The sequence below is a fragment of the Gavialis gangeticus genome, unplaced genomic scaffold (genome assembly GCF_001723915.1).
Source record: "Gavialis gangeticus isolate Ggan-Ray unplaced genomic scaffold, GavGan_comp1, whole genome shotgun sequence".
In the NCBI taxonomy this organism is placed as follows: domain Eukaryota; kingdom Metazoa; phylum Chordata; order Crocodylia; family Gavialidae; genus Gavialis; species Gavialis gangeticus.
This window is the reverse complement of record NW_017729022.1, coordinates 53,574,369-53,601,150: the sequence shown is the minus strand read 5'-3', so window position 1 is coordinate 53,601,150 and position 26,782 is coordinate 53,574,369. Positions and strand designations below refer to the sequence as shown.

The following is a 26,782-nucleotide window of genomic DNA, read 5'->3' as shown; positions in this document are numbered from 1 at the left end:
AAAAAAAAAAAAAAAAAAAAAAAAAAAAAATGGCATCCTCTTTACAGGTGTTTTCTATCTCTTGTTACATCACTTTTACTGGAACTGGTAAGAGTCTCTGTCCTGCAAGTGGCTCTATATGAGTGGGGCCCTGCAGAAGCTTTCTACATCTCCGTATTTGTAGAAGTGTTCACCCATGTGGAGTCCCAGTAACTTGAGCAGGGTTCTGATCAGGTAAATGCTGTTACCCCACAAAACTCTGGCAGGAGTGGAGTCACGTGCAGTTGTGAGCTCTGGTATTTCACGGTAACATTGGATTCTTGGCAGTGCACAAAGTGAAGTGGTGAAGAGCAGGGAGAAGATGAAGGAACCTCTCTGTACATGGGAGGCAGCAGGATCCTACTTGTGCTGCAGTCTTGAGAACTGGGATCGTCAGGGAGACAATAGAAATGAGAGAGACTGCTTTGGCCATCCTTGTAATTCCTAAATACTCCCGACAGAGACAGCTGCCTGTATGTGTTACAGCTCCCTATGACTTCTGTTTGTGACCTGTAGATCTTAGAGAATACCACGAGCCTGAAGATATCCCGCAAGGTGAATGAAACATTGCGTCGCATTATGGCAGGATTAATTCTGAATCCGGAAATGAATGCAGAATCTGTTCTCCTGCTCAGCCATGGCCTGATCAGTGAAAATCTGCCTCTGTTAACTGAAAAGGCAAAGTAAGTTAGAGAAAATGACATAATTTATAGCTTGGTGTTTGCTGGTTTGCAATTCCAAGGTGTGGGGGGGTGGTAATTCCTTGAGATTTTTGCACTTGAAATGACTGTCAGATTTGTCTTCCCCAATATATTAGAGCAGGGGTTGGCAACATATGGCCTGCAGGCTGAATCTAGCCTGCAGATCCACTGCATCCAGCTCACAGAGCTGCAGGGATTTGACTGTGCCCCTGCCCACACTGGGTCTGAGCAGCAAAGAGGTATAGCAGCTGGAAGTTGTGTCCATGCCACAGTTCCCTTCTGGGCAGAAGCTGTGCTCATACTGCAGCCCAGGAACAGGGGTGCTGGGAGAAACAATAGCAGCATGGAGGTACACCAGAGCTAGAGAGCCAGAAGCTGCTTCCACATTGCTTTGGCTTATCCACGCGTGCTCCCCTACTCAGCCTGGACCTGGCTCAGTTGTGGTCTGGCTGGAAATTGGACTTGCACTGGAGCTAGGGACTGGGGAGCTGGGAGAAGCAGCAATGGAGCACACAGCTCCCACTTGTGTGGCTTTGGTGGGGACACAAGGAAAGCCCCTCCTTCCCTTGCCTTCCTTGATCCCTCCCACCTCACAGACCCTGCCACTGATGCACTGCAAAAGTCACCTGCCCTTTGCCAGACAGGAGCTGGATAGTTCTGGTCCATGTCTTAAAGTTTGCCAGCCCCTGTATTAGAGCTTCCCCACCATGCTTCTTACAGCCTTATATTTACACTTCACCTTGGCTATGAACACGTCCCATCCATACTCTGAAAGCAGAGCTGTCAAAGCCTGCAAATGCCAGTGGTTAGGAGTTGATTGAAACAGACCTTGCTCAGGAGTGTATGTCTTAGACACGCTCTGCTGTCCTGCTGGGAGCCTTCAGTAGAGAAAGAAAATGAACTTTGGGAGGGATGTCTGATTGTGGTGTCATTACTGCTGCAGTTCTATATTTCGCTTCCCTTCTATTTTCCACTGTAGCTACATTTTTCTCAAATACAGTGAAAGGTCAGTTTTTATGTGAGAAGAAGATGTAATAATTATGGAAGAGGTTTGGAAGTTGAAGTGTCTTTAAGCTTGCAGAGTTTTAAAAAATATATAAATTGGCACTGAGGTGGCCCTTTCATAGGAGTTTGAGAATTGACTAATGTGTGAGAAAAGCATGGAAGCAGGACTTGAAAAACTAACCTGTTAGTCCCCAGATAAGTAAAATTGTGAGTCAGGCTTTTTTCATTGAGCCATTTTTTTGGTTGCACCTGCCTGGATTTGCTGCCTGCAGTGCTTACCTATCAGCTGTAGATGGAGAGAAATGCGCTTGCTGCCAGTAGCAAGTCTCTGATGGGGGTCAGTGTCTAAATAACTTTTGCTTCATGACGATTTGCAGAACTAAAGCTGCACCTCCTTCAGATCCTCGTCTGCAACCAGAAAGCTGCCTGCTCCTCCCACCTACTCCAAGTCGAGGAGGACAGAAAGCACCTGTTAGCAGCAAGACTAACATGTATATCTTGGTTGACTCAGGACTCCGGGTGAGATTTTTCCCATATGTGAACACTGATGCAACTTCATTGACTTTAGTGATGTGCCTTGAAAAAGTTGCAAGGAGCAATTTCCTTTGTTAAAGGCTTTTCCTGTGGTGCTGCATTATTTTACTGTGTCTTGAAAAAAGTTGTTTTTATTTAGCCCATGTAAGTATTGTAAGTGCTGTCCTTACTACAATGTGTATTCTCTACACTAGCTGCTGCACATGAGTCTGAAGAGATCCAAAATTAATTCTTCAGAGGAGCGCGTTTTAGAAATGCTGGATCCTTTTGTTCAGCTGCTGATAAACTGCCTACAGTCCAGGGATGTGAAGGTACACTTCTAAGCTCTGTACTGCCTCTTCTACTGAGCACTGTTTCAGCATCACAGATCTCAGGAGTTCCCTCACGGTTAAGTGAAAGACCTCTAGTGTTCATACTGTATTTCTTAAATAAGACTGATTATTAGGGGGTGATATCTTAAGAGGTTCATAACCTGTGAAATAATGTTATGCCTTTGACTTTCTAATTCAATCATGGCCAAAACGAATAGTGAGCAGTTCTTACCATGTGGATGCTGTTAGACATCTCGGCATTCGTTTGCATAGAAAGCTTAAGAGTGGAAGGGGCCATTTGGTCTACTTTTTTATGTCCATTAAACCATTAAACTTCATGGAGTTACTTCTACATTGAACCCAAGAACTCACATGAGGCTAAAGCATATCTTCTAGAAATGCTTCCACTCTTTATTGTAATAAATCAAGAGTTGGAAAATCTACAGTGGCTTCAGGCATCTTGTCTTATCACTGGTTCAAACAGTTTTCCTCACTGTGGGAACAAAAAAGCTTATCTTTTAAATTTGAATTTGTTTTGGCTTTAGTTTCCAAGTAACTTGGAAGAAAAGAAACTTGCTTTTGCTCCAGTTCTAGTTGGCACTGCTGTGCCACCCTCAGAATGCTCCTTAGGTTTTTCCTAATCCCTTTTCTTGGTTTCTCCTTTGTCAGCCCCATCAATCTCTCACCTCTGTCCCTTTCTTTGCAATGTATAGTAATAATATTGTGGGTTTCCAGTACTAAGCAGGTATGCACTGATAAAGGTTTTCTTGAGCTGATACTAATGGCCAATTATTAATGAGCCATATTGGCCGATTACTGACCTGATTGCTGAGATACAGCCCAGCAGCTTGGAGAGCAGCATCTGTCTGGTAAGTCTGTTGAGGGGGAAAGGGAAGAGGTGTGGGGGGCAGATCAAAGCCCCCACGATGAGGCAGAGAGTGGGGCAAGAGCAGGCGCTGCCCAGCCGTGGCAAGACATAGGATAGAGCCGCAGCTTATCTGGGGAGGCAGCTCCTGCTGCTGCATGCACCCCAAGGGGAGACACAGGGGGCATGTGTCCCCTGGATCTGTGTGCAGGGCAAGGGTGGGCTGCTACTGCAGGCTGCACCAGCCTCTTCCCAGTGTGGAGGCTGGGCGGTAGTGGGGTGGGGGGTGGCAGCACTGGGAGGGGAGCTGTGGGGGCTGCACCACCCCAAAATTTGCCATAGCCCTCCCCTCCTGTTGGGAAGAGGCTGGTGCAGCCCCTGGCCACCAGCCTACCCTTGCCTCGCACACAGATCCAGGAGGCACATGCTACCAGTGCCTCCCCTGGGGGGGGCGCGAGTGGCAGGAGCTGCCCACCCCACACCCCCTGGATGACCCACAGCTCCATCCTGCGCCCTGCTCTCGCTGGGCAGCACCTGGCCCAGCCCCACTCCCTCCCTCAGTGCCTCGATCTGTCCCCCCCTGCCCTTTCCCCCCACAGACTTACTGGCCAGACACTGCTCTCCAAGCTGCCAGGCTGCACTTGTGGCTGCGTGTATGCACATGGCATTTATCAGCAACATTATTGGCCACGCCAGCCAAATAAAAGCTGATTGCCAGTAATGTCAATTTTCCTTTTATCGGTGCCGATATGATATGGACTGATGTATCGGTGCATCTCTAGTACTAAGGGATCAGTCATCATCCCTTTGCACTACTCTAATATGATGTTAATGGAGCACTCTGTTGACTTCATATGTGGTGCTTCATAGAAGACCTTACTGTGCAAAGGAGCTGTTCAGTACTTTGCATGATCAAGCCCCATTGGACAAGTTCCCCTTTTCTTTTTTAACATTAGAGTCAGGAGTGGTTTCCTAGTGAACAGATCATCCCATTTGTGCTTGGCATTGGACCAGTTCTACACTTAGTGAGAGCAACGGTTGCTTTTCTCATGTGGCAGTGCACAGCACAGGCAATAGTTTAATTGTTGGTGCCTACTCATTCAGCAGTGTGCTCTCCCAGTGACTACTGTGCTACCAGACAAGGTTCTCCCTCTGCATGGAGAAACCATTATGTTCTGGAGTGTGGGGTCTGCTTGAGTATTCTGCATTGCAACAAAGGCATCTGATGGACTAACTTATTTGCTGGAAAACACTAGGCTCATGATTTTTCATATGAATTGTGATTTCAGGAGACTAACTTGATGTGCACCTCAAAGGAACTTGTTTTTCAGAAAGTGGTGAGCACCTGCCCTCTGAAAAATCAGGTCCTTTTTAAGATATGTCAAGGTTGTGCGGTTAAATACCATGAAAGACTGTGAGGTGTTCAGTGCTAAGATTGTGGTGATATGGGGAACAGATGGACAGACAGATGGACACAGCACACAGTGTCCAAGCTTTTGTAAGGCTGCACCAAGTTGTACTCTCAAATTTATTTTCGTTATTGGTAGTGCCTAGAAGCCCTGGGTCCCCTACTGTGCTAGACACTGTGAGCAAATGTTCTCAACCTTCTGGTGGATTACAAATAAACTAAACCACTGCAAATAATATTTCACTGTCTGTAAAAGGTCTTGGCTCACTTACAGCCAGAGACAAGTAGCTTTGGGAGTCAAGGGCCTGCCCTTGTGCCTCTGATAACTTTGTCCAGGTCCCTGCTGAGATCTTGGGTGAGAGGGTTAGCATTCTCCAGTGCTCTCCTTGTGGATTGCTGGCATAATCAAAAAATCTAAACTATTAACTCATCCCTTCTCTAGAAAAACAATCTCATGAAGGCTGAGGACTGTACTGTTGCTGTTTGTTGAGAGGTACTATGTCTTGGACCAGATGTAGGTGATTGATAGATAGCGAGAGAATTTCATGGGCTCCAGAAATTACTGGCTACTTACTTGTTGTGGCTGTTGATAGGTCCACTCTCTTCACTGCTGTGTGCTTGCAATTATAGTCCAAAAAGCACTGCTCTTTAAAGCCTGATAAACCTGTGTTTGGTTCTTTTGCTCCTCCCCCAGGTGATCACTGGTGCTCTGCAGTCTTTTGTGTGGATTTTAAAGTTCCCTTTGCCATCTATTGAAAAGAACCTGGAGCAGCTCACCAAGCAGCTATTCCTTCTGCTGAAAGACTTTGCCAAGGCAGGAGCAGCCAAGGGCCAGAACTTTCATTTGGTCGTGAACTGTTTCAAAGTAAGTTGAACCGAAAAAGATCACATACTCTTGAGAAATCAGAACTGTACAGCAATAGGACCCTAAGAATTGCAGTCCAGTCCTGGAGCTCCAGCTGTTGGGTTAGGATCATAGGGAGGTAAAAAAAAATCTGTCTGGCTGTTTTTCAGTGGAAACTTTAAGCAATTCTACTGATCACATGTCTCTGGTACTGAAGTGTTTACAGAAGCACATTTTCTAGCTATTTATATCTTCCTGGAGTAGCATGTCATCACCACCATCTCTTTCACTTTTTAAGGAAAAAGTGAACTTTTTCACTTTTTAAGTTTGTTTTCCAGTTGAAATGCATTAAAACCTATAGCTGGAATGAGCCTAGGGAAGAGGAAAATTAATAACAGTTACGGTAATCATCTTGTGTAGTGTCCTTCTGGCAAATATACTGGTAAAAAGCATTTCAGAATTAATGTCACCCTAGAACAGAGTTATAAAGTGAATTGTACTGAAGAGAAATGTGGAGGAATTTTTCTATCAATACAGCCATAAGCCATTATGCATGTGATCAGGCTCATTAAATTGAGGCGTCTGTATTTGTTGCATGTATAGGCACATGCATTCAATGTTCAAACATGATTAGGTTTTTTGATCTTAACTTGCTAGCTGTAGACTTAGCAATGATTACTCCTTATGCAACCAAGGCTAGCTGTACGCTCCAGAATTATAGTTTATCATATATTAAAGCACTAACAGTACAAAACAAATTAGGCTTCCTACAAGGTTACATTTCAGGTTTCAGGAAGAGTATGATTTGCTGTGAACTGTATCATGGAACTGAAGTATGAACTGATCTTATGGATTGTGCTGGTACATCCCCATTACAACATCCAGTTTTAATTTGTAGTGTGTGACTATACTTGTGAGGAATACGAAAAGTCACATAACGGACAAACAACTACAGGTGTTGCTTGGGTATGCTGAAGAAGACATCTATGATTCCTCACGTCAAGCCACCGCCTTCGGTCTTTTAAAGGTAATGCTGTGGAGTGAGTGAGTGGCTTAGATGTTATCAACTATAGAAATGAAAGTGCTTTCCTTTTCTACTTGCTGCTAAAATCGGCAAGACTGCCAATCAAGTGAAAGGTTACAGAACACCTTTGGTCTTGTTAAGATGCCCTTACAGACTGAAAAGTTTGTTTGACATTTTAGATATTCTAGTTCTCTCTCAGCTGAAAGATGACCACAGGGCAAGTGAAGTGAGGAAATCACAAGATAATTGGGTATTTGGGAACGGTTTTAGTCACTGCTTAATATTGTTTTGGGTGGTCATTTTGTTAACATTTATTCACTTCACTGACTGACTGACATTTGGGATATGGATTCTTTTGTTAAAGATTCAACACCCTCCTCCCTTTAATGAAGAGGAAGCTTACACTGGCCCATGCCTTGGGTCTTCCAGCAAAATCAGAATTGTCTGGACAAGTTCCCTTCTTTGGAAAGGTGGAGAGGAATGCAAAGGCCAGTGTTAGGATAGCACCAGAGTTTTTGGCCTGAATTTACTGTGCGGTACCTGTCAATATGCCATCAGAATGACAATGACTCCGGTTGTCCTTTCACTCTTTTTAAGGCTATTGTATCCAGGAAGCTGATTGTTCCTGAGATTGATGCTGTCATGCAGAAGGTTGCCAAGCTTGCTGTGACGGGGCAGGGTGAGCCAGTGCGAGTCCAGTGCAGACAGGTTTGTACAAGGCAGTTCCTTTCCTTAAGCTTCACATCCTAGTTTATTCAAACCATGCTAACAGGGTGCATTTTGTGACTGTTGGTACACATAAGTAAGAGCCACAACTCTCCTAATGCTCTGTCTGAACTGAGCTGTCAGGGGAATGTAGGCATTGCTAGACAAGAGCAGACCTGTGGTCCAGGCTGTCCAGTCTCCTGACTTTATTGGGGATCAGCACGAGATTCCACAGAGAAAGGATTAAAGAGCCCTGTGTCTGGCAGGAGTGGAATTATCCACTCCTATGTTGAGGATTACCTGGATTTCTAGTAGTTCAGGATTCATTTGAGCCCCAGAGCTTGCAAGAGAGCTCCCCTTGCAGATTCTGTTAGCAATGACTATTATAACTGTGCATAGCCTTGTTGCTGGAAATGTACAAACCCTTTTAGAATCTTTCTAAATTCTCTTGTCTCAGTGACTGATAGTGATCATTGAGTTTCATTGCCTAATAATATACTGTTGGGAAAGTGGCTCCTTTTAACAGTTTTGAATTTCCAGTCTTTTTAATGTGATTGCATGGCATCCTCTAGCATGCTGGGATCTTTTGTGCTCCCCATCTCCATTCTACATTCTAACCACTAATTTATTTTATCTCCTTTTGAAAGTCAGCAACATCAATATTTCTATCTCTGTTATTCCCATTGCTTTGTTTGATCCTTCCTCTCGCATTTATGGTAACATGAACTGTCTTATAAGGAAGAAGATACTATTCTGCTGAATCAGGATCTTTCAAGAACATGCTTAGCTTGAAGTCCTGGGATGGATTTACCTGCAGGCCTTAAAAATAGTACTGTATGGATTTAAATGCTTTGCTGAGTTAAATGCTTTGCTGGATTTACCCGCTTTGCTGAGAGAGATCTTATAGTAGGTGCAGATTGAATTCTAAGCAAACTGGTAGCTCTTGGCAATAGGTAGAAAGGGTCTACATGTGTGTTTGGGAAAAGGGAGTTGCATTTAACAGGGCAGAACTCGCCAGCAATCGTTGGAGGAGCTTGGTTTCAGAGGTAGGGCTAAAAATGAGAAACAGAAGTCGAAAAAAAATCCTCTTTCCCCTTTCTGGAGTCCCTGGAGCATCAGGCCATGACCAAAAAATCTGCTACATTGGAAAGCACATGTCTGGTCTCCTGCATTTAGCTTTCAGGCAATTAAAATAGTTCCTTAAGAAAGAATTTGCATCCAGGCTGACAAGTTGCATGTTTTTATTTGCATAACACCTACAGCAGTCTTTGTAAATTTAGACTAATAGCAGGTAGTGTTAACTAGGGAAGAAAGTGCAGCTCTTGACCAGTTTACAACAGTGGGGGACCAACCTTTTCGGCAGGTGTGCCACCAGCTAGCTCCACTACTCTCCCTGAATGGTACTCTGATCCCTTTCCTCTGCTTTCTGCTCCCTGCTCTGTCCACTGCTGTTTTTTGCACTTGCTGTATCTGCCACTGCTGCCTTCCCCTCCCCAGACACAGAGGCTACCTGTGCCACTTGTGGGATGATTCCACAGTTTGGCCACCCTTGGATTACGAAATGGGTTTTATGTCACTTCAGATGTGTGTGGCAAGATAGGAGGAGTTTCTAAACCATGTGCTGAGACTCATACAGATGCAGTGAACTTGAGACAAAAATAACTGGGTGCAGCTTTGTGACTTATGTTCTGCAGAACTTCATGTTGGATGACTGTGACTGTCCCATCTGGCTTCCAAAATCTGTGATTTTGTTTCCATTCAACAGGAGTGACCCCATTACCCAGCAACTCTCCATCTGCTTATTTCTGTGCTGAAGCTCTGGCCAGGGCTCCATCTGTAGTGTTTCTTTGTGCCCGTCTCCCCACTCTGTTCTTGGTGCAAGTCAACCCCTGTGCACAGAGGTTCAGCCTTGCACTACTAGGTTTTGCTGACATAGCTATGTCAGTGAGAAGTATGGAGAAAAAAATGCACCCTTAACTGACACCGTTAGAGAAACCCTCTGCAGGTTTTCAGGAACAACTGATCATAGAATCGTAGAAAATTAGGGTTGAAAGAGACCTCAAGAGGTTATCTAATCCCACTCCCAGCTATATCATCCCATCCAAGCTTTTGTCTAGCTGGGTCTTAAAAACCTCTGAGGATGGAAATTCTACCACCTCCCTGGGTAACCTGTTCCACTGTTTTACTACCCTCTTAGGGAGAAAGTTCTTCTTAGTATCTAACCTAAATGTCTCTTTCTACAATTTGAAACCATTGTTCCTGGTTCTGTTATCTCCCACCACAGAGAACAGTCCAGCTCCATCCTCTTTGGAACCCCCCTTCAGGTAGTTGAAGGCTGTTATTAAATCGCCCTTCAGTCTTCTTTTTCCCAGGCTAAATAAGACCAGTTCCCTCAGCCTCTCCTCATAAGTCATGCACCCCAGCTCCCTAACTATTTTCCTGATCATGTCCACAATTTCTGGTAACCCTCCTATATTTTCTTTTCAGATTTACCTGAAATACATTCTTGACTACCCCCTTGGTGACAAGCTGAGGCCTAATCTGGAGTACATATTCGCTCAGCTTAAGTGAGTGTGTAGTTATTGTTGTGTGTGCCTTCTAGAAATAATTGGTACTGCAGACCTTTCCTCCTGCAGGTATTTTCATTGATTTCGGTGATGCAACTCACAAGTAGCATCTATTCATAAGAGTAACATCTAGATCAGGGGCGGGTAATTATTTCAGGAAGAGGGCCGCTTACCCAGTTTTGGCAGGCTGACGAGGGCCACTTGGGTAGCCCTGCCGCTTGACAGGTGCCTCGCCCCTTGGTCACCATCTTGGGACAAGTGTCTCAGGGCCAGCTCCAGTGGGGCCTAAAGGGCGCAGGCTGGCAGGGGTCTGTGGGGCTGGGTTGGGCTGCACCAGCAGGGAGAGGAGGGAGCTGGCCTGGCTCCATAGAGCCCCTGCCAGCTGGCTGGGACCCTGTACCCCTTCCACGCTGCTCTGGGCCCCACCGGTGCTGGCCCCAGGACACTGGTGTGGGCCTTGTGCACCTGCTCACTCCCAGTACCCCCCCAGCCCCACAGTGCAGGTGGGGAGCAGCGCACAGCCCCGACACCCTGCTCCACGGCAGGGAACGACCTGGTGCTGAGTGCGGGGAAAAGCGGCCCCTCCCCTGCCCTGTGGCCAGCGCTCCCTGCTCCAGCCGCTCACAGCCCGCACGCGGCTGTCCCGAGCAGGCACAGGCAGGGGCCGGGGCGGAGAGGCAACAGATGTTTCTGGGTAGCTGCTGACAGCTACAGAGCCTGGGCTGGGGGGCAGGGGCTTTTGGTGAGGGGCAAGGGGCAGCAGGGCTGGGGGGCAAAGGGCACAAGCAGGGCATCCTGCCATGTACCCCCGCCCTCATTTTATTTTGAGCAGGCACAAGCAGCCCCAGGTGGGCTGCGAGCGACTGCAGCACGGGGCTCTGGGTACGGGGCAGGTGAGGGGCTGCTTTTCCCCCCCCATGCTCCGCACCAGCTTGTAACCTGCCCCCACTGCCAGCCTGGGCCCCATGCCAGCTCTGGGCTCACCTGTTGGGGCTGCTTCACGGCAGCAGCAGCTGCAGCCCCACCACTTGCTGCACTGGGCAGTGTTTGCCACTGCTGCCTCTGGGCTGCCCAGTGCACGAGCTGCAGACGGGTAGCAGCAGCCAACACTGCCTGGGGTGGCACACACAGCCACAGAGCAGCCCCGAATTTGAAGAAGCCTAGGATAGACAAGGGGAAGCATATATATTTCATGCCTAACCAATGACAGTGGGCTAGGCTGTGACTTCAATCACCACCTTCAACCTAGAGAGAGGCAGAGAGCCTTCTGAGAGCCTCCTCTCTGGGCACAATTCCTCTTTCTTCCAGGAGATGCTGATTTGCTCATGGTGTGCAGCAGCACACCATAATTCTAGTGCCTGCCTTGTTATTTCAGCTTTGTTGACTATTAAAGTGAGGTGAGACAATGGAGCCAGAGGCCTGCCCCTTCCCCCTTCTGCCCAAGTATTTGGGAGGGGCAGATCAGTGGGCAGGCTACTTGCTTATTCCTTCTGCCCACAACTAAGTTCCCAAGTGTCCTGCTTGTACCAAGGTGTTTGGCATGTATATTTACCAACAGTTTGAGTTTCTTCGTTGTTGTGAATTTCCAGCATATTGTTGAGGTTACTAACCCACTCCTGCTTGTTAATTTTTTTTCCATAGTTATGATTATGAGACTGGAAGAGAGTCTGCGTTGGAGATGATTGCATACCTCTTTGAAATGTTCCCTCAGGTAACCTAGGTCTTAGTTAGAATCATCAAAAAATATCAGTGCTTTTCAGCTGGACCCAGCAACATGGTTTGCAGATTGGTTAGAACCACATACATTTTGCAGTTCACATTTTCCTAGCTAGAACAGGCTGTTTAGTCATGTCAAAGAATTAGTGTTGGTTCGGCTTTGCAAAGCATGAAAGAAATGATGCGTCAGAGATTCACACTTGTCTTTCAGTGATTCCATGTGAGGTTTAGTCATTTTTAAAAATAAAATATCATTCCATGCTCTAGAACCTGTATGGACTTGGAAGTGGTTGGTTAGCGAGAGATGCTAAAAGAGCATAAACGAAACATAGCAGAATGGGCATTTACATGCAGATGCAGCAGAACCACTGGATAATGGAACAGCAATAGCTTCTTGAAGATTAAGGTGGAAGCTAAAATTCATCTGTTTAAAAGTCTGATTTATTGTTCTAACCCTTTTCTTTGGGAATATTGTTTTTCAGAAAAGAAAGATAAAACTCAAATTGGCTTTTGTAAAGCTGGGGTTTTTCAGGAATTTCTCTGTAGAATCACCTCCCTCACATTTTGAGAGGCTCTTCATCTCTTAGATGATTTGGCCTATAACCTTCAACCTCATGTTGGGGTTTTTTTAGCCATGCTGGAAAGAGGATTTTTAATGGGAAAATCACACACATGCACACACGCGTGCACGCACACACCCCCCTTGTATTTCCATCTATTAGTCATACTTAATGGCTCCTATTTTTACAGTATCTAAGAGTTTCATCAACTTTAGTGTATATTGGCTCACACCTCTTTAAGCTAGGGAAGTGCCGATATATTTCCATTGCACAGATGGAGAATTATAAGCATGGAGGAACTAAGGCCCAGATCATGAAAGGTATTTAGGTGTGAAGCTGATTTCAGTAGGTACCTATAAAGGTTTTGAGTATCTGGGCATTAGTGACTTGTCCAAGGTTATACAGATAGTCTGTGATAGAACAATCAAGTCTCCAAAATCCTGGTGTAGTGCCCCAAAAACTGGACCAGTGTCTGTGTCATTGTGGGGCAACACTAACTTGTTTGAGGGATACCATTGTTTATATGTACTGTAAGGTTAAAGTCCCTTTATTGTCACAATCCGTTTGGAAATCGCTGAGTAGATTGATTGTTTTGTGTTTCTTTCTAGGGATTACTACACATATACTGTGGGTTATTTTTTGTTCCTCTTTGCATGATGATGATAAATGATGACTCTGCAAAATGCAAGAAAATGGCAGCCATAGCAGGAAAGTCTCTTCTCAGCAAGATAAACTCAACAAAACGAGACCTGATGTTTTCACTAGTTACCACGTGGTTTAACAGTGAGAAGGTATTGCCGCCCTGCACTTACCACATGGGGCTTTTCTCCCTGGGAGATCAGAATTGAAGCAATTGAGATGTGTATAAACATGCTAAATTAGGTGCCATGTTCAATGTACATTGAGTTGCTGGTGAGGGGGAGGAGACTGAGGAACATAATTGTCCTAGCAATATAGTTTTTTAAAGTTCTGTTTTTAAGTGCAGTCCTCCCTGGCAAGGAAAGAAGGAAGTGATAGACATGCCTTCTCACAAAGATTGAACAGTGCAAGCAGGCATTCGCTGTCATGGTTAAAGTTACAAATCGGCTTCCACTAGAGCCACCTTTATCTTTAAATGCTCATAGCTTTCTGAAAGTTCACCTTTTTATATAGAACAGGGGTTGTCAGCCAGGGGTAAGTGTACCCCTGGGGGTACTTGAGACAACCCTAGGGGGTATGCATGGGCAGATGGGGATGGAGTGCTGCAATGCAGCATCCTGCGCTGTTGTGCGGGTGCCACCCACCTGGTCAGGGGAGGGGCGGGGAAGCTCGCATGCAGTGGCTACTGCCACTCTGCGTCCGGCTGCTTGCCCCCCGACTCGCTTGGCAGCTGGGGGTACACTGTTCCATGTCCAGCTGCCGGGGGGTGTACAATGATGCAAAAAAGTTGAAAACCCCTGGTATAAAACATTACTGTTTCTTTAGCTTTTGCCCAAAGTTTAAATATTTCTGGGACAATGTTTGAACAAAAGCCTTAGAGTTGTTTTGATACTAATAGCTGTCTGATTACAGAACTTTTTGGTTCATTTCCACTTAGTTTCTCCTCTAGCTAATAGAGTGTAGCAGTTAAATACTTTGGGGCCTGCAGTTCTGACTTACGTAGTTCCATGGATTGCACTTCTGAGGACTTTGGGATTTGTTCCCATTCAACCAATGCAAATAAAATGTATGTATTTGCACTCCTCCATCTAAAATGTTAGACCTTAGACTTGTAAAAGCTAACCAAGCAAACGAAGCGCCCCTGTGCAGTACCATCAGAATTCAGGATCTCTGAGAATTGTGTAGTTCTCATGCTGAGAGCCGACAACCTCAAATGTTCAACTTCAGGTTGTGAGTCTAGGTTTTTAGAAGTGACTAGGGACATGTCTTAGTTCCCAGCTGGAGTTAGCTGTGAAGGAGCTTCATTTTCTGAGGAATTCCAGAATTCAGTTACCTTCTGAGGTATCCTCGTTTGGGTAAAACCCAAAATAATGAGTGATTTGAAAGTGTTGTCTGTTCTACCCTATGCCTTGGACTTTACTACAGCGTTGACAGTTTTATATATGAAGAATAGTGACTTTTACAAATTATGATTATCCTGTTGTCCTTTCCATTGGCAGAGTTCACACAAGAGGTTAGCTGCCCAGGCCTGTGGCTTGTTTGTGGAAGCCGAGGGGGTGGAATTTCAAAGACGACTTGGAGTTGTTCTCCCACTGATCGAAAAAGAAATTGACCCTTTGAAATTTGACGATGTAAGTTGTTCTACAAGGAATGCAACTTTTGGGGGAAACAAGGTTTTGTCAAGGGAAAACCCTGGTGTGGGAGAAGAATAAAAGGGAACGATCAAAGATTAAATTTGGGATAGCTGGAATTTTTGAATGCTGTTTGTTGAGCAGAAGGCCTGATGAGAAAAACGGGCCATATGCACTACTTCTTAAGGCAGTGGTTCTCAAACTTTTTGGATTTGAAATACCCCTCCATTGGACTCAAGGCCCCCCCTCCATAACTTTTGTGAATTGTGATACCCAATTTAGAAGACTAAATCAGATATTACAGTGCTTACCTCCTCACAGAGGGCTGGGCCCTGGGGGTGAAGGGATTCTTTAGGCAGGGACAAGCCTGAGTCTTCATTTGTCTGCTTATCTCTTCATGCCTCAGAGCACCCTTCAAAGGATTTGATGGCACTCTATGGCGCCCAGACACTCTGGTTGAGAATCGCTGTCTTAATTGATAACAACATCAATTTAAAATCACATTTCTGTCTGTAAATGAAACCCCCTCATGTGCTCAGTCACAGCTAACGTTGGGGGCAGCAGGGGTATGTCTATACAATACAAGACAATGTTGTGTTTCGGCATACTGCACCAGTACGCCCCATGTCTCAGCAGATCCTATTGGCACATATGTTAAGAGAACTGTCGCTTTCTAAACAGCCATTCTGAGTAACCTCATGACTGTTACTATAGCCCTCATGTCTTCATACATCAATCTCCACTGCAAGTTTGTCGCTGTTGCTCATTGTGATATCTGCATTTCCTATTGGATACTTGTTAGAGTAGGGCCTGCATTTGTCCTGAGGTAACAAAAAATCATTTGGAAAAGAATGGTAATTGAAAAGATATGAGTGACGCTATATACTCTTTTAGCTTGTGGACTCTTATGTTTGATAGCTGGTGGTGGATGGTCAGTCAACTTTGCCTAATCATGCAGCTTTTTCCTACAGAAATAAGAGAGAGAAAACATCTATTTGAACAAATGAAAGTTGAGTTGTAAGAGTATAAAACAATGGTGGGAAACAGGCCATAGCATGACATGGCTCAAAATCCATTTATTTAAAAGAGGCTACTAAGTTAATGTCCTTTTAACTGGGGGCAACAACCCAAAGTTCCTGTGTATGCACAAAGGTCAGAAATATGCTACTAGGGAATGGCCTTTAGTCAAAACTATAGAATACATTAAAACTTTTGGTTCAGGTCCTTTTGTTCAGTTGCGGAAAATCTCTTTAGTGCATGTGATGATTTGGCTTCAAATAACACCACTTCTTTTGATTCCAGTCAACCTGTGATCACTGTAAGATCTTGGTCACAGGTTATTGGAAGCTGCCAATAATTTAATTAATATGGAAGAGCAAAACTCTGAACAAGATAAGAGAGACCTAGGAAGACCTGGGTGATGTGAGATGACTGTTGATGAAGTTGCCATTATGCTGCCATTGTTGATGACACTCAGATCACTGCTATGTGCTATGACATACCCCTGATGCTTATGTAGATAAGCAGGCTGACTATTTATATCAGTCAAGCTGATAGCTGGAGCCTTGATCAAGCTAAGGAGGCAGCTTACTAAAATTCAATTTATGTTGCCTCCCTATAATAACATCAGTGTTTTGCATCTGATACAGATAAATCCTAAGAATTAGGTTTGATTTTAATCATTAGAACCTAAGTGATATATTGCTTGTAAGTAATAGAGATGACTGATGTAATAATCTTCTACAAAGATGCATGTTTTGCAAAGGAAATATTTTAATGCAGTTGTTGCCTGTGTACTAAATATACAATAAACCTGTCAGTTCCTTAATGTCAATAAGAGGACAGTATGAGAGATTTCACGTAAGAGTCAGATGTATGCTGTGAAAATCATCATGTTCAATCCAGATCAGTCATTGTAACTGTGCTGATTTACATTTCTTCTTAGATATCTGAAGAGGCTGAAGAAAAGGCTGCAGATAGACTGCTGTTCAGTTTTCTTATTTTGATAACAAAGCTAATCAAGGAATGCAACATTATTGAGTTAACCAATCATAATGAGATTTTGAGCAATATCTGGTGTAAGTACAAAATTATCTACTGCTCTATTAGAAGGAAGAATTTTGGGATATCACAAATGTATGAAGTCCCAAATGTAACTGTCCAAGATTGGTCAAATAAGGTTTGCACGCTGTCACTGGATCTCCAATTTATAGCAATAATAATAGAAAATGCATAGAAAAGATGCTAACAGAAAAAAGGTTAGGTAGTCTGACAAAGCAATATGGCTTCCTGCTCAGGTTGCTGGGAAGTGTTTTGGAAAACTAAAGAGCAAGTGGATTCAAACTGGTAAGTGTTTGGCTGTAGTTGCATCCTCTTCAAGCTTTCATTTCTCCTAGAAATATCAGGTTCTCTTGATGAAACAGCCAGCCAGTAAACAGCCAGTGATATGACGTGATCCAGCACTAGGGCTATTGTGGAAGGTCACATAGTACAATTTAGAATAGCATACAATTTATAGAATTTAGAATTTCTTAGAACTGATGGGGCCATACATGGTGCACTAAGAAGTTCAGCTTGCTGCTTTGTGTGCAGGATATATGCTTGCTTGGTGGTAGCAGAGGACCTGCATCTGATCTAATGTACCCTTCAAAAATAACACAGCTGTTAAACGTAAGAGATGACAAAGCTGGAGGTCCTGAAATTTTTCAGGAAACAGAAGCCCTGTGGGTGGGCAGAGGCCACGCATGTTTTCCTGTAGTTTACATCTGTGCCTGATGAGAGGTACTAGTTCTAGCAGTATGAGGACAACTGACTTTCCATTCTAGGGCAGTTATGAGTGTTTTGGCTGAGCCTGTCTGTAAGGTTTCCAATTGTGATAGGACTTTATAACCTGTCCACTGAAAATGACTGACACCTTTACAGCTCACAAAAAGTTAGTGAACAGTAATGAACCATGTGCACCACTTAAGACTACCAGATGTGGCATGTTTGGGAACATGGTGGTAGCATGGTGGAGGCTATTAGGTGCTTATGGGTTCGTGGCTGGACTGAATGCAGAACCAGCACAGCATACAATAGCCCTGACTGTAGAATGGGCTGTAGTAACTGCAGTCCCCCTATATCTGTGCACTGTACGTGCACTGCATGGCTGGGGTACTTGCTTAGGTTTCCCCTTATACCCAAACAGTTGTATTAGCATTTGTTACAATGACTTTCCTTTTCCCTGTTCCCAAAGGCCATGTCCAGTCCCATTTGCGGTATCCTCACAGCTGGGTGTGGCTGACTGCTGCTCAGATTTTTGGTTTGTTGTTCGCTTCTCACAAGCCAGAAAAACTTGTCAGCAAATGGAAGGAGGGAAAGGCAGGAAAGAAGAGAAGTGCCATGTCAGAGCCATCAGCATCCACCTTCCTCACAGATGAGCTGGACAAAAAGGTTGGGATGCTGCCGCTAATGCCTTCTGCTCCCTGTCAGGCCAGTGTCTGGGTGGGGTTTCTGGTGGCAGGGATGCAGATCAGTGGTAACTGCCTGGCCGGCTGGCTCCTTTTTACTGTATAGGTGCTGACCCCCAGTCATTTCACACACCTGAGCAGGCTTCACTCATAGGCATTGAGGGTGTTTACCCAGATCTGCTCAAAGACCCCAGGGATGTTGTGAAGGACATCTCTGAGCAGGAGTGCTGAGCACTGTCAGAAGTAACTTCTAGCTGGGTGCTTGCCTCCTGTTTGCCTTCAGGAGGCGTTCCCTGTCGTACTGAAAAGTAAATCCCTGGAGTTATGTGGCACCCTGTGTGATGCCCCCTTTATAAATGTACTGCCTCTTTCTCTCTGCAGATGAAGGAACTCGCCTTAGCGTTCTGCCACCAGCTGCAGTCCAAATTTCTGGATCAGTCCCTTGGGGAACAGGTAGGAGTCAGCCCTCATATGGGCATGCTCGAAGCCCATGACTTGGGCATAAAGCAGAATGTCCAGCTAGTGCCTCACACCAGTGAAAGTTAATTGTGAATGCTGTATTTACCCGTATCCAAAATCACTTTGAATTTAAGACAACACCCGCCCCCCAATTAGATTCTATATATTGAAATTTGTAAGTGTGTTATAATTTTCCAGGTGTAAAATTTAATTATTGGAGGGTTGTTTTAAATGTGTACCCCCCAGTGCTACAGTAGTGGAAGGCGGGGCAGGTGGGGTTGTGGTGGTTCAGGTAGACCCTTGCCCTGTGCCCCCACCTCAACCCCCATATCTTCCCCCTGCAGCCAGTCCACCCCCACCGCAGTGCCTACACCCCCTGCCGCCTGCTCCCCACAGTCTCTGCCGCCTTCTCCAGCCCTTACTGTTAGATGTGGCTCCAGGTTCATTTCCTCCCAAGCACAGAGCACGTGGAATTGCAGGCAGGGCACAGAGTTTCCATGGGCTTTGTGCCCTGGGAGTGAATGGAGCTGGAGCCATGCCTGACAGCAAGGGGTTGGAGGGGGCAGAGGCTGAAGAGGGCAAGCAGCTGCTGTGGCTCTGACTCTGCACCCCCCCCCCAACTTGTATCCAAGACAAGGTGCTTTTCCCCCCATGCTGAACAGGGGAAAACTTCTCATCTTGTATTTGAGCATGTTCAAACAAAGTCCAGGGCAGGTTCTATGTTCTGCTGAGGTTAGCAGATGGCCTCAGGGTGTCCCAGAGATGGCTCCCGGTGAATCCTTTCTGTGCTGGGAACTCACTAATTCTGTCAAGCTGCCAGAAGTGGCATTGCTACATCTTTTGCCAGCTACCACCAGGTTCAGAGCCAGAGCAAAGCAAGGCACAATGCAGAGGGGAGGCGGTATGTTTTTGCCATGACAGGTTCCTGCAAGGCCACCTCCCACTGTCCTGGGTAGCTCTAGCATGCAGAGGCAGCAGAGTTCTGTCACAGCCACAAATGATTCTCCATACCTATCTCTCCTCCCCACTTTGCATGGTAGAGAGTTGTGGCCTGGCTGTTCACTTGTGAGCTTACACTTCTGCAGTTGACATGAGTCAGAGGCATAGTCTGGTGCTCAGATTTCAACTGGAAACTGGTTTGAGATGAAATGTAGTCATTACCCCTTTATTGCCAGTCTCAGGTCATGGTAGGGCAGGGTGCATGGGGGTCCCCTGGCAGAGGGACCAGCAAGAATATCACAGGGAAATCAAGGGCTTTTCTACCACCCCTGTGGATGATGGTCACTATCTAGGGAAGTTGCGGGACAGCCATAGATAGCATCCTTGGCATCGGGGCATGCTGCAGCCTCTGAAAAGGTGGGGAGCTAACTCTGCTACATGCTGCTACCTACTGCTTCAGCTGCTTGGCCTTGATGTCATTGTCTTGCCAAAGCCCATTGAAGCTAAGGGAAAGACTCCCTTCAGCAGGCTTTTAATAGGGCCTAAAGTCAGATGTATGTGCTGAGTGAACCATAGAATAACTCTGTCTTGTGCAATGGTCTGAGTCAGTCACATCCCCTCAAGCTGTATGAACTTTAAAACTTGCTGGTGAAGCAGACACCCAATTCCTTGATACCTCGGGGTTGGTTTTGGTGTCTCAGGGAACTGCTATGACTAACTGGTCTTTTTAACTTTGAAGGTTATAAAGAATTTGCTGTTTGTGGCCAAAGTTCTCTATCTTCTGGCCCCTGACTCAGAGAAGGATGAGGAGAGCAAAGATGAAATGCATTGTGAAACAGGAGCACAGGATGCTTCTGAGGCTGAAGGTGAGGAAGCTCCAGCTCAGGAAGAGAAGGACAGTGAAGAAGCAGAAGAGAAAAGCAGGCCAGCCACACTGTTATGGGTGATGAAAAAGCTCTCCCTAATGGCAAAGCGAGAAGCAGCGTACTCCCCTAAAAGCCCTTTAAAGGTAAGTAAGAATTGCATTGTTCTCTCACTCCTTGGACTCAAGATACTACACCGTGAGGAAGGCTGTGCATTGTTGCCTTTAACTCCAAGGAAAATAATTAGGGGTGGCTGTCAGGAAGCAGAGAAGTTTGTAGTTGCTGAGAGATGAAAGGTAGGAATTCTTAGGAGGTGTAAGCAAGGTTCTGTCTTTGCAATGTGTCCCTCTGGACCTTCACTCTGTCTGCATTAGTTCTGAACTTGAGTGAATTAGCTGGTGTATTGGCACACACCAGTCTGGACAGTCCGTGTTTCTTTAACATGAGACGTGTGCTTGTCTTGGGACATGTGTTTGTAGTGGCTGCATGGCCTGACTCAACCTAAAACACTAATGTAGATGCATCTTCTGGGGGCTGAAGAATCAAGAGAAGATTAATTGCATCAAGCTGAAGGTGAGGAAGAACCAGCCCTGGGACAGGGAGGAATGGCAATTGATACATGGCAGGCAGGGGAACGCAGAGCTTTCTAATGGAGGGATTGTGCTTGCTGAGGGGGAAAGGATGAGAAAGGTGGATGTGAGAGGGACTGAGCCTTCCAGAGCACAGAACTGAAGAGGAAGCAAGCAAGAAATACCCTGAAAATACATTGCCTTGTCTTCTGCTGCTTCTATGCAGAAGGCCACAGGGTCTGCTAATCCTTAGTCTTCCAAGGTGATGGGCAGAGTGGGCTGTCAGTCGAGTTGTTCTTCAAATGCACAATGGACACATGAGTCTCTAGAAACCCAACACTAGCAGATATCATCCTGGAAAAAGCAGTTTCCACATGTTTTGTCAATGCATTTCAATGCCCAGCTTGCTTATTTGTGCGCAGCTGCCACAGGGCAGTTTGCCCCATGTTTATGCCTTGAGCTTTACCTCTCCATTCATGTGACTGTGACCTGAGTGTAAATAGTGAACAGCCTAATGTAACTATAGCACATAGCTATGAAGCGGGGGCTGCTCAGCTGAGCAGCAGTGAGACTGTAAAATGGTTACTCGGCCCTTTCTCCTAACTAGACTATATAAATTATTTACTGAGAGTCTGAAAGAGGCCCGTGCTCATCTAGTGTTGAAGTGCATGGAATATCTCTTTGGAGCAGTAAAATGAGTGTTTCCTTCCAGTCTCTGTATCCAGTATGTTTGTATTTTCAGAGAACTTGCATCTTAAAGTTCCTTGGAGCTGTAGCAATGGATCTGGGAAAAGACAGGATCAAGTCATATCTTCCAACAATCATCACACCATTGCACAGAGAGCTGAGCAGCACATATGCTGAGCAAGGTACACTGTTTCTGTGTTAAGAGGATGACAGATTTCTGCTTTATGCTATTGGGAGAGAGCCCCAACACATACCCTGCCTTGTATCTTGACTCTTCAGATACCTGCTATTATTCAGTGAATTATAACCAATTAGCATATACCCAACATGTCTCTCAGATAAGGATCGCATCCTGTTGGCAGGGTGGAAGTGAAGTTGATGACCCAGAAAAGGACAAGGGCAGATATGGAGGAGGGTCTTAAAGGAAAGAGTGTAAAGCTTGACCAGGAGGAGTCAGTGTAGTGACTTGCATTGACTGGGAGGTACAACACTGGTGTCAAGGAAGAACAAAGCATGGTTGAGGGTAGTGAGCCCTAATTAAAGTTGCAGTAGTTTCTTTACAAAACTGATTGCATTTTTTAAAGCACTCTGAACTCACAGTCAAAGGGGCAGCATGCCCTAAAAACTGTTCTGCTGGTATAGGGCCTGGGGTAGAGTTAGTACAAGTCTGAGGTAATTTGGTCAGGGTGCTCTGAAGTCACCCCAATGACCTGGTTTTAAAAGTATTTTCTTGACACAGTTTCCTCAGCTCCCCCAACATGTACACACTGCTAAATTAAGACACGGGGCCCAGAAGGGGCATATTCAGTGCCCGGGCCTGTATGGCCCCTGTCACATGCACATAGTGCTGAGGCTTGACTGAGGCGGCATATTTAGCACATGGAGCTGAGGCTAGATAAGTTAGATAGGAAGGAGTAAACCCTACTGACATTTCCTACCTGCCACACACAGTGTAGTTAGCTTTGTCTCCTCCCTGAATTAACTCCATCATTTCTGGCCCACTGCATTAGTTGTGAAGTCAATACACCAGTGTCTCTTCAGGAAAGTCGTGACTTGCAGTACTGAATTGACCTCAACAGCTATGTTTTATATTGTGGAGAATTAATTGTAGGGACAACAATTATCTCAATTATCTTTGTTTTGTGTGTTGGTGCAACTGGAATGAAATCACTAACATACCAGCTGGATTTGCTGAGGAAGTGTGAGGACTAATTGGAGTATGTTTTCTGTTTGGTTGATCAGATCCAACGCTGAAGAATCTTTCACAGGAAATTATAGAACTGCTTAAGAAATTAGTTGGTCTGGAGACATTTTCGCTTGCCTTTGCTTCTGTGCAGAAACAGGCCAATCAGAAAAGGGCAATCAGGAAAAAACAGAGGGCTTTGCAGGTAAGGTTTTGTTTCCTACTCATTTGCAGCTTAAGAAATAGTTAACAAGCATGAGGAGACAGACTTGGGGAACTGCATTTTTAAGGTAATTTTTTATTTCCTTTTTTATTTAGACTGTAGCAAACCCTGACATTGCTGCCAGGAAGAAGCTGAAGAAACACAAAAATAAAATAGAGGCAAAGAAGAGAAAAATAGAGTTCTTGAGGCCTGGATACAAGGCTAAGAAACCAAGGAGTCATGCACTGAAAGACTTGGCAATGGTAGAATGAAGGCAGTTTTCTCCCAACAAGCCTACTCAAGATATCTGGAGTATATATTTAATAGGTAGCTTGAGCCTGTAAATCACACCAAGGGACCGCAGTAGTGTGTACTCATGAGGACTTCTTACTTAAGTGCTAGGACTCTGGAAATTTCCAACACCAAAAACTGTTGTTGCAGCAAGATATCAGTAGCTGAACATAATTTCCTCAAACATAACTGATGATACTATTTTTAAAGATGTATTTATTTGTAATTTTAAGGTCTGTTGGCACGTGTATAATCACCTCAGGTCTTACATAGAGCCATTTATTGAGCTTTCCTCCCTTAAAAAAAGTGAGCTATAGCCTGGACTGATTTTTAATTAGTCCATTCAAACCCTTTGGTTTGCTGTGCATTAATAAACTATGAAATGGATTTGAGTACAGTTTAATGTACTAATACCATGGATTTTTTAATTAAAATGTGCTGCAAGCACACTGGAATTCATGTATGTTTGTTTCATTTTGTGTCAAGCAATGTTTAAAGCCCCAGGGCCTAAACTTATTCAGTAGCCTAAGATATGTGAACTCTAAAACCACACCAGGGAATAAAAGGTGGGGGGATTTGTGTCTCTGGTTCAAGGATGTGGAGTACCAAGCAGAACTACCCAGAGAGATTACTTGATAGTCTTGTTCCAACATACCATATGGCAGAAGTAGTAACTTGGTTTTGCTTGGCTGTAGCCTGGCCCCACAGCTTCTTGGGTAAGTGAGGGGGAATGCTGGTAAGAAAACTAACAAACAGTTGTCTTCTGCTCCTCCTATAGTGCTTCTCAGAGGCACTGGTGGATTAGACAAAACCTTCAATGGAGGGTATGGGCAAGACACCTTTTGGTATGCTTTAAACCAACATTAGCTGTATGTGGCTGTGTAGTTAGAATGTTGTCAAACCTGTTTCCAGTTCTTTGTATGAGGGTGCAGTATTATTGAGTGGCTGGGGAAGAAGGAAGAAAGTACTTCTACCATTCCCCCAGGCTGAAGTGGTGCAAAGAAGTGACAGAAATATGGACTGAACTACTCTGGTCATTTGGCTACCTGTGCCAGATACTCTAAATCTATTTCAGGTATAGAACAAATAAGTAGGTATGTTAAATGTAGGAAACTCCCTTATTATACACACAGTTTTCATTCCTAGCCTCAGAATTGATGAAAAGAGAGCCTTCAAGTAGAAAACTAACAGCAGTGTATTGGCTATAATCATAATTAACCTCAAATCTCACAGGCATCGAGGGGGGAAATATACACAACAGAGAAATCTAGGCTACCCTAGTGACAGTTCAAAATTTTATTAGTGTTATTACATGAATAAGATAGCCACTAGAATTCAAAACAATAGAAAAACTCCAGCAAATATTTCCAATTCCCTTCCATACAAATTAACATAAGTACATACCTTTAAAACAAAGGAAAGCAAGACAATGCAGTATATAATGTACACAGACATTCAGTTTGTTCAGTGTATGTTTGCAATTCAAGATAAGTTATCCACTTTTTACAGAAGTCAGATTCAGTCAGTCCTATTTACAACAGCTGTGGCATTAAACTTGCTTGACTGCAGAAAGAGGGATGCTGGATGTAACTGAATGTTATTGGTCAAAAGTCTGCTTACTGTCTGCTCTTCAAGGTCTCCACCAGCCTGTGGAGAAAAAGTTCAGTTTATTAGTGGCACTTACTCCTGTGCAATTCCAGCCCCTTTTGTATTCAGAAGGCCTTAGCTATTGTGTCTTTAACTAAAAGCATCAAAAAAATATGGAAGATTTGTTTATTAACACTGAGTCAGCTACTGAAGCTAAGAAACTTTTTAAGATCTTTCATTCCCATTAACATCCTGTGAATAGAACAAGAGTAGGTTTGAAACAAGTTACAAGTTGACAGCATAATGTCAGACATCTATTTTTCAAATTCAACTCTGGAAAGAAGAGATTGAAGAGATCACAAAATAAGAGGTCTGGCCAGGGACCTCAAGAGATCATCTAGTCCAACTCTTGCCCAAAAGGCAGGAACACCCTCCCCGCCCCCCCTGTAAATCATGCTGGACAACCTGCTCTTGAAAATCTTCCAAAGATAAGATTTAGCAGCCTCTCTAGGTAGCCTGCTCCAATGTTCAGCCACTTGAATGAGCTTCCTAATATCCAGCAAAAATGTCCCCTGCAGCCACAGAGAATAATCTAACCATCATCCTCTTTATAACTATCTTCAGGTGTTTGAAGACTAATCAAGTCTTTTCTTCTCCAGACTAAGTAGTTCCAAGTCATTCAATCTTTCCTTTTAAGTCATAATTCCCAGTTGTCTAGTCACTCATCTTGTCCTCAAGTATATTTGCATACTTGACAAATGCACATTTCCCTTTCAGGAATCCACAGTTTTAGCATTAACAGGAAAGACTTGATCACTAACTTTATTTTGGACAGAAAGAGCTCCTTACCATTCCATGGCCTCATCAAGCCCGGTGCCTTTGGTTGCAGAAGTCTTGAAGATCTGCCATTTTCGGTCCTTCAAAGCTGGTAGGCCAAGCGAGTTTGCCATTTCTGTAGGAGTCATGGCCTGTTCCATGTCCTGTTTGTTTGCAAACACCACTAAAATGGCTTTCTTCAGCTCTTCTTCCTAAAACAGAAACTCAGATAAGTCACTGGACTTCCCCACACCCTGCCGCCCCGTGAAGAGGGTTAAAACAAACACGCAGTTGTGTTTTAATGCAGCAAAAACTTATGTAATGACTAAAGTGACCAGGTATTGTTTTTTTCAGTTTCATTGATTTGCTTTACGGAATCCCTTCAGAAGACAGATTGGGGCTTACAAATAAAGCTACAATTAAAATTTGATGTAGACTCACTTTACTGCCTACGTAATACTGCTTGGATCAGTTTTGTAACTAGAGACTGCTTACAGTATGTTTTATTTTCCCTATAAATTATAACAAAGTTTATGCATGGATTTAAAGATTTACAACAAAAGCTTACCTAACTAAAACCCAATTCCATCATCCTTGCTTGTGAAGTAATGTTCTAATTAAATGCAAGTCTGGCAGTCAGCCCTGAGTGGTGAAACCTTTTAGTAGCCAGGCATTCTATTAAACAGATTACTATATTCAAACCTGTTGGTCATACACAGGCTTGTCAGACCTGGCAACATGGTAAGATGCAAGGAATAGAGAATTTAAGTTCATTGCAGAACACCCACAACCGAAAACTTGGCAAGGGGTTGTTCAGAGAGTATAAATGAGGAAATCACAACTTGATTCCAAGACCAGATATGCACTGGTTGTTTTAGATTACAAATCTTGCCTCAAACAATAGCTCTTACTTTAATTATATAAAGAGCATCCCTTTTTTTATTCCTTACCTCCAACATAGCAACAAGTTCCGATTTTGAAATGCCAATTCTGTCTCGATCACAGCTGTCTACTACATAAATGACTGCATCTGTATTGGAGTAGTAACATCGCCAATATGGCCTAGTGTGGGGGGAAAAGAAGGGGAGGGGGTGTCATTCACGTTTACACCGAGGTAACCTGAAATTTTTTTGGTGCTTAGGCCATAACTTGAAAAACCCACTTTACCCAGGGATAGACACAGTTTTCTCCCAGCAAAGTGACCCTAGG

The 26,782-nt window shown here is 44.4% G+C and overlaps 2 protein-coding genes across 2 annotated transcripts in view; one reads left to right on the top strand and one right to left on the bottom strand.

Moving 5' to 3' along the window:
- UTP20 (UTP20, small subunit processome component) overlaps positions 1 to 23,629 on the top strand; it is a 102,807-nt gene extending 79,178 nt beyond the window's left edge. Inside the window, exons 46-62 of the mRNA XM_019514992.1 lie at positions 535 to 701; positions 2,102 to 2,243; positions 2,453 to 2,569; positions 5,537 to 5,707; positions 6,585 to 6,713; positions 7,308 to 7,418; positions 9,903 to 9,982; positions 11,624 to 11,693; positions 12,867 to 13,049; positions 14,397 to 14,528; positions 16,474 to 16,606; positions 17,764 to 17,960; positions 18,359 to 18,430; positions 20,115 to 20,384; positions 21,550 to 21,676; positions 22,737 to 22,882; positions 22,996 to 23,629. Coding sequence (XP_019370537.1) covers positions 535 to 701; positions 2,102 to 2,243; positions 2,453 to 2,569; positions 5,537 to 5,707; positions 6,585 to 6,713; positions 7,308 to 7,418; positions 9,903 to 9,982; positions 11,624 to 11,693; positions 12,867 to 13,049; positions 14,397 to 14,528; positions 16,474 to 16,606; positions 17,764 to 17,960; positions 18,359 to 18,430; positions 20,115 to 20,384; positions 21,550 to 21,676; positions 22,737 to 22,882; positions 22,996 to 23,151 — 2,403 coding nt within the window. The 3' untranslated portion in view covers positions 23,152 to 23,629. The remainder of the gene's footprint in view (positions 1 to 534; positions 702 to 2,101; positions 2,244 to 2,452; positions 2,570 to 5,536; positions 5,708 to 6,584; positions 6,714 to 7,307; positions 7,419 to 9,902; positions 9,983 to 11,623; positions 11,694 to 12,866; positions 13,050 to 14,396; positions 14,529 to 16,473; positions 16,607 to 17,763; positions 17,961 to 18,358; positions 18,431 to 20,114; positions 20,385 to 21,549; positions 21,677 to 22,736; positions 22,883 to 22,995) is intronic.
- Positions 23,630 to 24,451: 822 nt separating this feature from the next.
- The window catches only part of ARL1 (ADP ribosylation factor like GTPase 1), a 7,218-nt gene continuing 4,887 nt past the window's right edge, over positions 24,452 to 26,782 (bottom strand). The window contains exons 4-6 of the mRNA XM_019514993.1: positions 26,524 to 26,635; positions 25,607 to 25,785; positions 24,452 to 24,817 (exon numbers count right to left, since the gene is read on the bottom strand). Of these exons, the coding sequence (XP_019370538.1) occupies positions 24,787 to 24,817; positions 25,607 to 25,785; positions 26,524 to 26,635 (322 nt within the window). The 3' untranslated portion in view covers positions 24,452 to 24,786. The remainder of the gene's footprint in view (positions 24,818 to 25,606; positions 25,786 to 26,523; positions 26,636 to 26,782) is intronic.